Raw genomic sequence first — 13,959 nt, 5'->3', positions numbered from 1 at the left:
CAGTGGTAGAGCCTCTGCTTGGCATGCAGAAGGTCCCAGGTTCAATCCCCCTGTGCATGCTTTTTAGGGAGTAAACATCCCACAGAAGACAGCTCACTCAGTCCCTGGCATCTCGTTAAAGGGACCAGGCAAGTAGGTGATATGAAAGACATCTGCCGGAGACCCTGGAGAGCCACTGCTGGTCTAGGTAGACAGTACTGACTTTGATGGACCAAGGGTCTGATTCAGTAAAAGGCAGCTTCATGTGTTCATCTGTTATGTCAGAAGGTCTTAGGCATAACCTCTTTGCAAAACCTCATGTCTATCCTGGGAGGCTCTGTCTGAATAGACAATACTGACTATGATGGACCAAGGGTCTGATTCAGTATAAGGCAGCTTCATGTGTTCAAACATGCCAAGGAGTGGGCTGTACAAGATCGAAACATTTCGTGGACTACCTGTCCCTCACCCTCCATGCTGACTGTGAAACTGTGAATGGCGTTTGAGAGGTTTTTACAAAAATGGATAAAAGAAGCTGAAAACTGTTTGGGTTTCCTCGTCGCCACCTGCTCTGAGGACGTGGAAAAAAGACACTTGGTTTAGAAATAAACACATAAAAAAAAGAGTCACATAGGGTGCTATGAAGTGCGTGCACCCTTGGCTATGGTCTTGTGGATATAAAAATACAATGCACTTGTTGTATGGAGACAGGAGCACCGCGTGGCTGGAAGTGCTGATTTTGTACATTAGCCATTCCTAACATTCTGTCACAATTATAATGACAATACAGAAATAAAAGGTCCAGGTTAGCACTATGCAGATGAGAGGCAGGCTATGAAAATAGCAGCTGGTAGAGTTGCTAGTTCTGGGTTGGAAAATACCTGAAGATTTTGGGGGTGACCCTGGGGAGAGCTGGGTTTGGGGAGGGGGAAGGACTTCAGGGTTCACCTTCCAAAGCAGCCATTTCCTCTAGGGGAACTGATCCCTGTTGCCTGGAGATTGATTATAATCCCAGGAGATTCCCAGTCACCACCTGGAGGTTGGCAACCCTAGTAGCTGGCCGCCTACACCTCAGCCAAACAGTGACCCAGATTACCTCCTTTCACAGGTATATCACTAGTATTTGTGGTAAACTGTGGTACTGCAGTCCAAGCTCTGCTCACGACCTGAGTTCGATCCCGATGGAAGTCGGCTTCAGGTAGCCGGCTCAAGGTTGACTCAGCCTTCCATCCTTCCGAGGTCAATAAAATGAGGACCCGGCTTGCTGGGGGTAAAGTGTTGATGACCGAGGAAGGCACTGGAAAACCACCCCATAAATAAAGTCTGCCTGGAAAACCTTGGGATGTGACGTCCCCCATGGGTCAGGAATGACCCGGTACCTTTTTAGGTATCACAACTGCTGCTTTCAGTCTCTCCTCCCACTCTCCACTCAGCAAGCAGGATCCATTGCAATCTCTCTCATCTTCACCCATTACTAAGCATATTACACATACTATGTTAGCAACTGGGGTAGTGTTGCCACATCCTGTTTACAAAAATTCTGGTACTCAGGATTGAGGGCTTCTGAAGTTCCTTTTCTCGAGGGAACAATCTTTATGAACAGTGACAGCAGGAACCCCATAGGTTGCCAACCCGGGGTGGCAAAATTCCTGGAGATTTTGAAGTAGAGGGACCTTAACAGGGTATAATCCACACTCCAAAGTGTTTTTTTTTCTCCAGGAGAACTGATCTATGTTGATTGGAGATTAATTTTAATTGAAGAAGAGTTGGTTTTTATATGCCAACTTTCTCTACCATTTAAGGGAGACTCAAACCAGCTTACAATCACCTTCCCTTCCCCTCCCCACAACAGACACCCTGTGAGGTAGGTGGGGCTGAGAGAGCTCCAACAGAGCTGTAACTTGCCCATGGTTACTCAGCTGGCTTCATTTGGAGGAGTGGGGAAACCAATCCCGTTCACCAGATTAGCCTCCGCTGCTCATGTGGAGGAGCGGGGAATCAAACCCGGCTCTCCAGATCAGAGTCCACCGCTCCAATTGCAACAGTCTTTGGGGGGAGTGGTTCTCGGTCCCTGAAACGTCTTCCGTGAATTCTCAGGTTGTCTGACCAAGGGAGAAGCTCCCTTGCCAGTTCGTTCGCAGGGCAGCTGAGAGATCAGTTCATTATCAATCTCTCTCATCTTCACCCATTACTAAGCATATTACACATACTATGTTAGCAAAAGGGTCCCCGCCACCTCCACAACCCATTTTATTAAGGTGTGGAGGCATGCCAGAGGCAATACGTGGGTGTGCAATTAGACCCGCCTTAAAATGGAGGAGCAACCCCATGTGGCACAGAGGACACTGCTCCTTGCGAGGGCTTAGATCCTCTTACAAACCCAGCAGAACGGCAAGCATCCCCACACCCCAAGCATACAACACAAACGTGCCTTAACAAGCAAGGTCTTCCCAGTCTGCATTCGGGCAACGCCGGCTCTATTTCTAACCTAGGGGGATGATGGATGGGTGTGAAGAATGCGCCCAAACGAAAAGCACCCGCAGCATGTGGGCTGACAACTTCTCGTTGGTCAGGTAATACTAGTCTGATGCTAATTGAATGCGTATGCTATAAAAGGCAGCCAGCCGCTGCTGGCAGTCGGGTTCGGAAGCAAAGCACTGCAACACCCTCAGATTCTGGGCCAGGGGGGTCGCACTCAATTGTTACCAGGGCCGGATAGGGCATAAATGTCACTTGGTGGGTCTGGGTGATTCCTCGCCAGCCCAGATCGAGAGTGTGGGGGGGAGCTGCCTCGGCTGGCTCATGGGCCGGATAAGAGCTCTCAAGGGGCTGGAACTGGCCCCTGGGCCGTGTGTTTGACACCCCTGTTCTAGGAGCCAGCGTGGTGCAGTGGTTAAGTGCGGTGGCTTGGAGCAGCGGATTCCGATCTGGAGAACCGGGCTTGATTCCCCTCCTCCACGCGAGCGGTGGAGGCTAATCTTGTAAACTGGATTTGTTTTCCCACTCCTACACGCGAAGCCTGCTGGGCCACCTTGGGCTAGTCACACTCTCTCAGCCCCACCTACCTCCCTGGGTGCCTGCTGCGGGGAGGAGAAGGGAAGGTGACCGTATGCCAGGTGGGGCTCCTGCCCAGCAGGGCTTCTTGATGCGCCATAGGGGATCAGATCGGCTGCACATATTAAAATGTTGTTTCAGCGGTAGCTACCACTGCAGTGTTGGTTTTCTTCTTTCTCACACTCCTTTGTCCCACTGTATTTTTAAAAATTACTCCTCATGGCTCCTGTTGCGTCTGCGGGACCCCTGGTCTATACACTGAACAGACTGGATGGGGGCAGAGGGATGTAACAGGAGCGTTTAACACATGGCTTTGTAAGAATCACTACTGTAGTTCTGAAAACGGAGGTGAAAGAGGCAAGATTAGAGCCTTCCAAGAAGCACACTCTACGGTTTAGCACAGTGGTTCCCAAACTTTTCGGGCCACCCCCCCTTGGTTCCACAAACTCAACCCCAGCGCCCCCTACCCTATTAAAAACATTATTCAAAACAGGGGTTTGCATGACTCACTAAAGATAATAAAATTTCAAAACCGTAACAATTAATTGCACATCTATTCAAAAATTAAAACTTTTTAGTTGAAATGTATTCAGCAAAACTGATGAACTTGATCCAGTGGTACCAGCGCTTTCCAGACTTTGGTCTGGAATTTTTTTTTTTATAGTTTCCACCCAATTTGCCAGCATGGTGCCATAGCTTGAGCTATTGTAAACTAGCGAACAACACACTTGAAAGGGCCCACCTTTGGCACCCCCTGCTGCCCCCTTTCCTCTTAGTGCCCCCCTAGGTAATCCCACCCCCCCCAGGGGGTGGTACTGCCCACTTTGGGAACCACTGGTTTAGCACATTAGGGCTATCATTGGTGTAACTTCAGGGCACATGATGCTACTAGGAAAAGGCGCATGCGTGTCCTGTGATTTCCGCCACTGCAAAACGTAGTGGGAATTCTCAAGCTATATGAATGCAATTCGTATGAAATCTTAATAACCAACATCTACCTTAGGCTGAATGCTTCCGGGAGGGAGACATCTTTTAAAAAGCTGTCGAAAGAAGCCACCTTGTTTACTAGTAAAGGGAAAAGGGTACGGCGTGTGCCAGAAACGCTACCAAGTTATCGCCTAGCTAAAACTAGGAGATATCAGGCTCCTGAAATTACCGTACAATACTCTAGGCCTTAAAGGCTGCACTGAAGAAAATACACTGTAACCTTCCCCTTTGGGGGAAAAAATGAGGACTAGAAACACAGCTTTCAATGGTTGTTTTCCCCCCCAACTGGAAGCAGGGAATCTGAGGAAAGAAATTTGTCGACTGAGACCCACACAGGACAAACGGCACCTAATATAACTGCAAAAAGAGAAAGCATTGAAAGACAAACAGCCAAAAAAAAAGCCCCCAACAATTCACAAATCAAAAACCTGGTTCTTAATAACCTAAAAGGTAACGGTAGTCCTCTGTGCAAGCACAGGGTCATTTCTGACCCATGGGGTGACATCACATCCCAACGTTTACTAGGCAAACTGTGTTTACGGGGTGGTTTGCCAGTGCCTTCCCCAGTCATCTTCCCTTTACCCCCAGCAAGTTATGAGTACAGAAATGGGATGCCCGCACCTGGGAATTCAAAATATTGCAACGGCAAGGCGGTGGCTCAGTAGTAAAGCAACTGCTTTGCACGCAGAAGACCTCATGCTCAGTCCCTGGTATATCCCGTTAAATAGATCAGGTAGCAGATGCTGTGAAAGACCTTGACCCAAGACTCTGGTGAGCTGTTGCCGGGGAGGGGCTGTGGCTCAGTTTGTAGAGCATCTGCTTGGCATGCAGAAGGTCCCAGGTTCAATCCCCAGCATCTCTGGTAAAAGGGACTAGGCAAGCAGGTGATGTGAAAGATCTCTACCTGAGACAGTGGAGAGCAGATGCCAGTCTGAGTAGACAATGCTAACTATGATGGACCAAGGGTCTGATTCAGTATAAGGCAGCTTCATGTGTTCATGTGACTCCACCTTTGCCTGGAGGCAGTGCATCTTCTCCTTTATTTACTTAACTTATAAAATACCTTTGTTATAAGGTACAACAAACTATACTGGTCGTGGACTGTAATAATAAAGAACTTGAAGGTACAACAAAGTATTGAAAGACAAAATGCTAAAAAAAAAAATCCCAACCACCCATAGCTCAAAAATTTAATAAAGGTAGTTTTTATTAAGTTTAATAAGTTTTATTGGTTCTGTGCAAGCACCAGGTCATTACTGACCCATGGGGTGATGTCACATTGTTATAAGGGACCCAGCGTGGTGTAGTGGTTAAGAGCGGTGGTTTAGAGCGGTGGACTCTAATCTGGAGATCGGGGTTTCATTCCCACTCCTCCACATGAGCAGCGGACGCTAATCTGGCGAGCCGGGTTGGTTTCCCCACTCCTACACATGGAGCCAGCTGGGCAACCTTGGGCTAGTCACAGCTCACTCAGAGCTCTCTCAGCCCCACCTACCTCATAGGGTGTCTGTTGTGGGGAGGTGAAGGGAAGGTGATTGTAAGCCGGTTTGATTCTTTTGTAAGTGGCAAAGAAAGTCGGCATATAAAAACCAACTCTTCTTCTTGTCACGTAGATTCACGGCAGATCCCACAACTAAGCAACAACTCCGCCAGCTACAGAGCCTTTCTCCAGCCTACGCGGCTCTTCTGTTGAAAGAAGTCTTCCAACCTAGTGGAACAGGAGCACAATAGTGGGAGGGACGCAGCTGCCAGTCCGAGCAGACCACATCGACCTTGCCAGACTCAGCATACAGCAGCTTGACATGAAATATTCCTTCACACCCGACCACACATTCCCAAATTAACATCCAGCCAGAATAAAAGATTTATACATTTTATTTTTAATATTTTTTAAAAAGCACAGGATAGACGATACGGAATCCGGCTGATATAGTGACCCAGTCCAATACTGATAAATATTGATACCTATCACCCCCACTGCTCATTTTAATTTTCTTTTTTTAAAAAGAAACAAAAGAGGCTGTGTCCTAATTTGCCACCACCTATCCTCTACAGGAGCTAGTGGTAGGAGACGGCCCTGGGGCTTAGCTAGCAGAAGTCAAGAAGCTCTTGGAATCAAGAACTCCAAAGTGCAGAGGAAAGCAATGTTTGCCAGGGATTTGACCAGTCTGCAGTGGACCCCCTTTATAGGAAAGAGCAAAAAAAGAGTGTTTTTTTTAAAGGATTCCTCCCATATGGAAGATACACTGTATTCAGCAGAGGCTCAACGTTCTCTGTGTAGAGTCCTCTCCAATACCCTCTACAGGCACATCAACAGGCGGAAGACAACCGCACTATGGCCGAGTGCCAAAGTCTGTTCCCCCGGCGCCATATCTCAGCGCACGAGATCAGAGTTCAGGAGAAGAGGCCTCAGTGTGACCTGGTGGGCTGGGCATCCGGAGTTCTGCATTGTTACGGACCACGGTGAAGAGGCTCACCACTGCCAGGAGGGCCATCACCATCATGACGGAGCAGATGGTGAACATGTTCCTGGTGCCCGTCTTGTAGTCACTGTCGTGGAGGATGAGCAGGCCGAGGCAGGCCAGCAAGTTGAGAGGGACCCGGAACCAGTGCATCACGCCAGCCTGGTCCTTCTCGGGGATCACCTTCTGCCGAAGGAACCCCATGGAAGGGAAGTAGAGTCCGCAGGACAGCTCGATGAGGAGGAAGGCCAAGAAGGATTCCAGAGGGTTCTCCTGGCCAGGGTTGGTCGAGAAAGTCAGCATGAAAAGGGAGAAGAAGACCATCAGGACCGAGAGAGAAAGGATGTGCATGGGCTGGAGGTGGTACTTCTTGGAGGTGGCGATGCGGTAGAGTGAGGAGCCCACCATGCTGGCTGCCATGAAGCTGGAGAAGACGATGCCCAGCGGTGGGTTGTGAGGGTCCAAGACAGGCGTCCAGAGGAAGATGAAGATGTAGATGACGCTTTCGAACAAGGCCTGGATGGTGCCCAGGAGCAGGACCCGGCGGTCAGAGAGGAGGCACTTCAAGCCGTCAGTGCAAGTCTTGGAGAGGGCCCGCTTCTTGCCGTAATTCTCGTCCCAGTTCTTCATAGCCAAGACGCCAGCCATCACCAGGAAGGGAATGGAGACCATGAAGGGAGCCACCGGGCCCAGGCCCAGCCACTCGGCAAAGGCGTTGGCCACCACCCCTGCTCCCACCGCGATCGCGCTGTTCCAGAAAGCCGCCTTGGAGAACGTCGAGGGGATCCACTCCGCCGGGAAGTCATAGCGCTCCACGTGCTCGTGCACGTACCAGGCTTCGAAGGCGGAGAACAGCAGGGCGGTGGACAGCCCTCCCAATATCCTCCCGAGGATCAGCACGAAATAATCCCAAGAGAGTTTGGTGAGGCAGCAGACGGAGTACGTCAAGGAGAAGAGGATGCAGGACTTCTTGCGGCCCAAGCGGTCGACCAGGGAAGAGGAGACCAACCCAAACAGGACAGTGGAGGCAAAGCCGCAGACATAGATGATGGTGATCTGAGCCTCCAGGAAGTGATAGTGTTGGTACAGTTTGTAAAGGTAAGGCCCTTGCAACCAATCAGCTGCAAGAGCCAAGAAGTAGACCTGGTAATAGTCCACCTGGAACCGCAAGAAAGCTGGGTTGGAGCAAGACCTGCCGGTGAGCTTGGAACGGCAGGCAGAGAATTCGAGGCCGACGCATATTACCAGGAGGAAAACAAAAGCAACGTAGGCAGCGGCCAGCATGGTGCTTCAAATCATCATGTGCGGCTCCCAAGATCTTCTCCCAAAGCACCTGTAAGAGAGGAACATGTGAGGCATAAGAAGGGCTGTGGCTTACAGGTAGAGCCTCTGCTTGGCATGCAGAAGGTCCCAGGTTCAATCCCTGGCATCCCCGTCTTGTAGTCACTGTCCCCAGTGAAAGGGACCAGGCAAGTAGGTGATGTGAAAGACCTCTGCCTGACAGCCGCTGCTGGTCTGATTGGACGATACTGACTTTGTCGGACCAAGGGTCTGATTCAGTATAAGACAGCTTCATGTGTTCAACATAAGAAGAGCCCTGCTGGATCAGAGCAGTGGTCCATCTAGTCCAGCATGTTGTCTCACACAGTGGCCAACCAGTTCCTCTGGAGAACCAAAAACATGGCAGAGAGGCTGAGGCCTTCCTCAATGTTGCCTCCTAACACTGGTATTCAGAGGCTGCCTGCCTCTGAACGTGGAGGTTCCCTTCTGTCACCACGGCTAGTAGCCACTGATAGACCTACACTGTGTGAATCTGTACAAACTCTTTCGAAGACATCTATGCCTGTGACCATCACTATGTCCTCTGGCAGCGAATTCCACATGGAAGAAACAACTAAACCAGCGGGCATGTAATAAAACCAATTAGAGTGAGTGGCTTTTCAACAAGACACAGAGAAGGGCAAAACACAGTTGTGCATAGCACACTCCTCTTTCCTAGCAGCTTGGCCCCAAGAGCCATGTGCTTGGTGTGTGCTGTTGCACATGCTGGCCCTTGTGTTTGCATGTTCTCCCACAACCACATTTTGCTACAGAACTCCCCCCTCCTCGCCAACAGGGAGAGGGGGTTGCCTTCAAGCTCTGCTACTGAGTGTCCTACAGGAAATAAGCTGGAGGGTGCTGGAAACAGAATAGTGACCCTTTGAACTGATTTAGCCCAATGCTTACGTTCATAAGTGATTTTTAGCAGCTGTGAATTCATTTGCAAGGCTAGCTAAAACAGCTAGTGACGTGCATGTGTTAGCAAGAACAAAATAGCAGAGAGTTTTATTCAGGGGAAAGCAAGTGTAGGTTAGATATGGGGATAGAGAGCAATGTAGGACATCTATGTTCCCTTCTTTCCTGTAGGGGAGCCTGTCCAATGCTCTACAGAGATAGCCTGACTCTATGAGGAGGGCTTTTAAAAAGAAGGCTGAAATTTCAGGAAGCTCCATTTCATTCCAAATACCAGATCCTTGCCTCAGACAGATGGAACATGCCCTGCCCTCGATTACACTGAACGGCCACCAAAAATGCTGAAACGTTTGGAGGGGACTATAAAATAACCTGCCCTCTCTAATCTTGACAGCCAGGCTAAGCTTCAGATGACTGCGGTGGTAACAGAGACTAGCTCTCAAGGATGATTTGGTGGGGGCAACAAGGGCAATGATAGAGTGTAAAGACAACGAGGGAGCTAACCCACATGGGCCCTAAATACTTGAGGTTATTCAGTGATGCTGGCATCCAACAGCTGCCCCGTCAGGACCATATTTTGGGGTGAAGGTCTGAGGTCCCACTCCATGGTCTCAACAGGGCTCACCCAAAGCAGGCTGCAGGTTCGCTGCTGAAATGTACATTATAATAGGGAGGGGGGAATTAGACCATTCAGCCCAGAGTCTAAAATTACATTAACTGCACCACTAAGCATTCCTCCTGGCCATTTCCACAGTCTCCAGGCACCAGCAAACAAGAATTACCAGTCGGTCGAGCCGTCTCTTCTCTACATAATATAGTTTGAAAGTGCTCTATGCTGGTGTTTTGCTAGGTTATAACATTGTCTCCTAGGGCTTTTTTAAAAAGAGCCTATCATTAGGAGTTCTCTAAGAACGTTACAACCTGAAAGGAGACACCATTAAGAAAACCTCCTACCTGAATCACAGCTTTCGCAAAACCCAGCCAATATGCCAAGGGTTAGCTCATACGTTATCGAACCCTGTAGCCAATCACTTTCCACATGCATCTAGCTAAAGACCTCCTCCATTCAACTCCCAACAGCCATGAATGAAGAAAACAGAAAGAGGCAAGTCTTCACAATGCCAGAATCTGCTTCCCTTTCCATGAACATTTTATACTGAACTAATTCTCATTTGGATCTCATTTTCCCCCATGTGATCTACTTCGGAAGACAGTTTTTGGCAAAAAAAAAAAAGGGGGGGGGGTAAAATATTTTAAAACTAGTAGCAACACATCACAGTATAATGTGGCTATTATTCTTTAATTATTCATAATTAAAACTGGAAGGGACAGCTTAAACTCTTCAGCACCCCTTGCTAATAGTATTTCTCAAACATTTCTATTATTTTGCATTAATTGGCTTTCACCATGCAACATCACTGACTTCAGAGAATATTATGGGGAAGTCCTTTTGTTTACTAGTCCAAGGTCTACTGTCAAAAAGTTTCTGCACTGGACTGAACATTTCATCAGCATCTCAGACCATTGGGCAACACCACTCAAGTTGAAAACTGGGTGTCCTTGGGCAAGTAATATTTCAGCTTCTGCTCCTGTAAAATAGGAACCATCTCTTAAAGGCTTTGGAGGACAAATATGGCTTAGCCTTAAGCAAAGCTTGAAAGGGTTATGTTTGGCTTATGAAAGAGTTATGCTTGGCTTTTATGATCAGATACAAGAGAAACGGGCAAGACTGACAAGTTGAAAACAACTCTACTCCCCCAAAAGGAAATAAAGACTGGATGCAAAAAAAGCACCCTACTAAATAAATCTACAAGCCACCCGTTGCAAGATGAAAGGCCTACAAACAAAAGAACACAAAAGCCACACATATGGAATTAAACATTAGTTCATAGAGTTGGAAGGGACAACCAGGGTCATCTAGTCCAACCCCCTGCACAATGCAGGAATTTCACAACTACCTCCCCCCCCACACACACACCCAGTGACCAGAAGATGCCCAAGATGCCCTCCCTCTCATCATCTGCCTAAGGTCACAGAATCAGCACTGATAGATGGCCATCTAGCCTCTCCTTAAAAACCTCCAGGGAAGGAGAGCTTACCACCTCCCGAGGAAGCCTGTTCCACTGAGGAACCGCTCTAACTGTTAGAAAATTCTTCCTGACGTCTGGATGGAAACTCTTTTGATTTAATTTCAACCCACTGGTTCAATCTACTGGGGCAACAGAAAACAACTCGGCATCTCCTCTATATGACGGCCCTTCAAGTACTTGAAGATGGTTATCATATCCCCTCTCAGTCTTCTCCTCTTCAGGCTAAACATACCCAGCTCCTTCAACCTTTCCTTATAGGGCTTGGTTCCCAAACAAAAGCATCTTGGCAAAGGAATATGCTAGATAGGGAGTTTGTGGAATCCTGGAAACACACCCGAGAAAGGAGCCGAATCTATACACACACCCCTCAAGACTGAACTGACATCTAGAGAAGGGTGCACTAAGGGTCGGGATCCTTTGTCCTTCTTGTGCATGCATCAAATGCACCAGACGGCTCCTGCCCACGAACACACCTGAAGTCTCCTACAGGTGACGTGGCTTTAGGACTAAGACCTTTTCACGGAAGGGAGATAACACACCTGTACAACGCCGTTTGCAACAAAAACAAACATGCTGTTTGCCAGTGCCACAAAACTCGCTGCTTCACGGGTGCACTTTCCAGAGCAGATCGCCTCCGAGCGTCAAGAAACCCCACCTGCACCCTCTAAGCCTCATCAACTTTGCCCCAGAGCCTAGGAGTCTTTATACAAGTTCATTCACAGTGGGTAGCCGTGTTAGTCTGTCTGCAATAGTAGAAAAGGGCAAGAGTCCAGTAGCACCTTAAAGACTAACAAAAATATTTTCTGGCAGGATATGAGCTTTCGTGAGCCACAGCTCACTTCTTCACCTGAAGAAGTGAGCTGTGGCTCACGAAAGCTCACACCCTGCCAGAAAATATTTTTGTTAGTCTTTAAGGTGCTACTGGACTCTTGCTCTTTTCTCCAAGTTCAGATCGCCTTACTCCATGCATGCATGCCCGCCCCGTTTGCTCAGCAGAAATGTGAGGCTATTTATGCATGCTAGGAAAAGTTGAGGGCAGCAGGAGAAGAGGAAAACCCAACAAGAGATGGATTGACTCAATAAAAGAAGCCACAGCCTTCAATTTGCAAGATCTGAGCAAGGCTGTCAAAGATAGGACATTTTGGAAGACTTTCATTCCTAGGGTCGCCATGAGTCGGAAGCGACTTGACGGCACTTAACACACACATTTATGCATGGGAGGTTTTGCAGTTCTCCAGATGCACGTTTTGCCCATCCGAATTCTCAAAACTTATGGTTGAGTTTGGGGGATTCGGATGGGGGGGGGGAATTTGCATCTAGAGAGCAGCAAATCCAAGCCAGAACCTCCCAGGCATAAATGGCCAGAGCTAAAAAAATAAGCCCCCATGCAGAGTTTTGAGAATTCAGATGTGGGGGGGGGGATGTGCATCTAGAGAGCGGCAAATCCAAGGCAGAACCTCCCAGGCATAAATGGCCAGAGCTAAAAAAATAAGCCCCCATGCAGAGTTTTGAGAATTTAGATGGGGAGAAAATGTGCATCTAGAGAGCAGCAAATCCAAGCCAGAACCTCCCAGGCATAAATGGCCAGAGCTAAAAAATAAGCCCCCATGCAGAGTTTTGAGAATTTGGAGGGGGGGAAATGTGCATCTAGAGAGCAGCAAATCCAAGGCAAGACCTCCCAGGCATCAATGGCCAGAGCTAAAAAATAAGCCCTCATGCAGAGTTTTGAGAATTCAGATGGGGAGAAAATGTGCATCTAGAGAGCAGCAAATCCAAGGCAAGACCTCCCAGGCATCAATGGCCAGAGCTAAAAAATAAGCCCTCATGCAGAGTTTTGAGAATTCAGATAGTGGGGGGGGGGGAATGTGCATCTAGACTAGAGAGTGGCAAATCCAAGGCAGAACCTCCCAGGCATAAATGGCCAGAGCTAAAAAATATGCCCCCATGTAGAGTTTTGAGACTTCAGATGGGGGGGAAATGTGCATCTAGACTAGAGAGCGGCAAATCCAAGGCAGAACCTCCCAGGCATAAATGGCCAGAGCTAAAAAAATTAGCCCCCATGCAGAGTTTTGAGAATTTGGAGGGGGGGTAGGTGGGAAATGTGCATCTAGAGAGTGGCAAATCCAAGGCAGAACCTCCCGTGCGGAAGATGCGGCTCTTCCTCCTCGGCTTTCAAGCCCGGCTCGACCACGCAACTTCCCACCCCCGTCCTCCCTCCCTCCACCGACCTGCCTGGATCTCCCACTCGGCTCAGCCTCTCCTCCGGGCTTCGCTCACGCTGCACCCGAGCCCTCACTTCCGGCCATGCTGGAAGAGCGTGCTGCCGGTCACGTGAGAAAGGATTCTTTCCCCCCCCACTCGTTTCTAACTCCCTGCGAGTGCGCATGCGCGCGAGCGTTGCGTCTTTAACTGCGACCAATTTGCAGGGGTGGTTTTTTTTTGCGGGGGGGGGCGCTGACCCAATTTCGGTGCGGCGCTATTCCCCCCCCCCCGTTGTCAGATGGGTGCATTCGTTGCATTGGGGAAGAGGGAAAAAAAAGATTATACTGAATGAGTCTGGTTAGTCTTTAGGGTTGCCAACCTCCAGGTGGTTCAACCGATTAAACAAATAAAGGCATCGCTATGCTTGGGCCGAAATAGGTTTGGAAATCAGCACAGTCGAGATGCAAAATTGCAAAATTATTATTAGTGATTAGGACACATTGCAACAAGAGCCATACAACAAATACTATAGTGCATAAGATTCACTTGATGTCAACCAGTGTGAATCACACTGAATTGTATCCCTTGAGGAACTATGAACCTGATTTGAAATAGTATTGGATCAATGACAAATTACCAGACTTTGGATTTTATAATGGGATTTGTGAGTATGAAATTTTATGTAAATAGTATACTTTGGTGATAGGATTTATTAGCAATATTTACATTGTATATTTGAATATAGGATTGGACATGGGGCTGAAGAAAACATCTTGAAACGGCCGTCCCCCCGCTCATTCATTTTGGATTATACCAATCATTGGATATCCTACTTGAATTGGACTTTTTCAACCATACTACAAAGATAAATTGCATATTTGCATCTATAACACAAAGAATAATTGTACACCTGAATGGTTGACATCAAGTGAATCTTATGTATTATAATAGTA

The 13,959-nt window shown here is 48.2% G+C and overlaps 1 protein-coding gene across 2 annotated transcripts; it reads right to left on the bottom strand.

Annotated features, from left to right (window-relative positions):
- Positions 1 to 6,395: 6,395 nt before the first annotated feature.
- MFSD5 (major facilitator superfamily domain containing 5) lies at positions 6,396 to 13,054 on the bottom strand. Of its 2 annotated transcripts, none has more exons than XM_056858025.1 (2): positions 13,033 to 13,054; positions 6,396 to 7,815 (listed from the first exon to the last, which is right to left on the bottom strand). In XM_056858025.1, exon 2 carries the CDS (start codon positions 7,764 to 7,766, stop codon positions 6,408 to 6,410), a length of 1,359 nt encoding a protein of 452 aa, XP_056714003.1. In that variant the 5' UTR covers positions 7,767 to 7,815; positions 13,033 to 13,054; the 3' UTR covers positions 6,396 to 6,407. The 2 variants fall into 2 exon arrangements, with proteins under 2 accessions (XP_056714003.1, XP_056714002.1); XM_056858024.1 differs by lacking the exon at positions 13,033 to 13,054 and adding an exon at positions 9,669 to 9,692.
- Between the last annotated feature and the right edge of the window lie 905 nt (positions 13,055 to 13,959).

This window comes from Euleptes europaea, chromosome 1, assembly GCF_029931775.1.
Source record: "Euleptes europaea isolate rEulEur1 chromosome 1, rEulEur1.hap1, whole genome shotgun sequence".
Taxonomy (NCBI): Eukaryota; Metazoa; Chordata; class Lepidosauria; order Squamata; family Sphaerodactylidae; genus Euleptes; species Euleptes europaea.
Note: the sequence above shows the minus strand (reverse complement) of the source record. Positions and strands in the feature narration are given on the sequence as shown.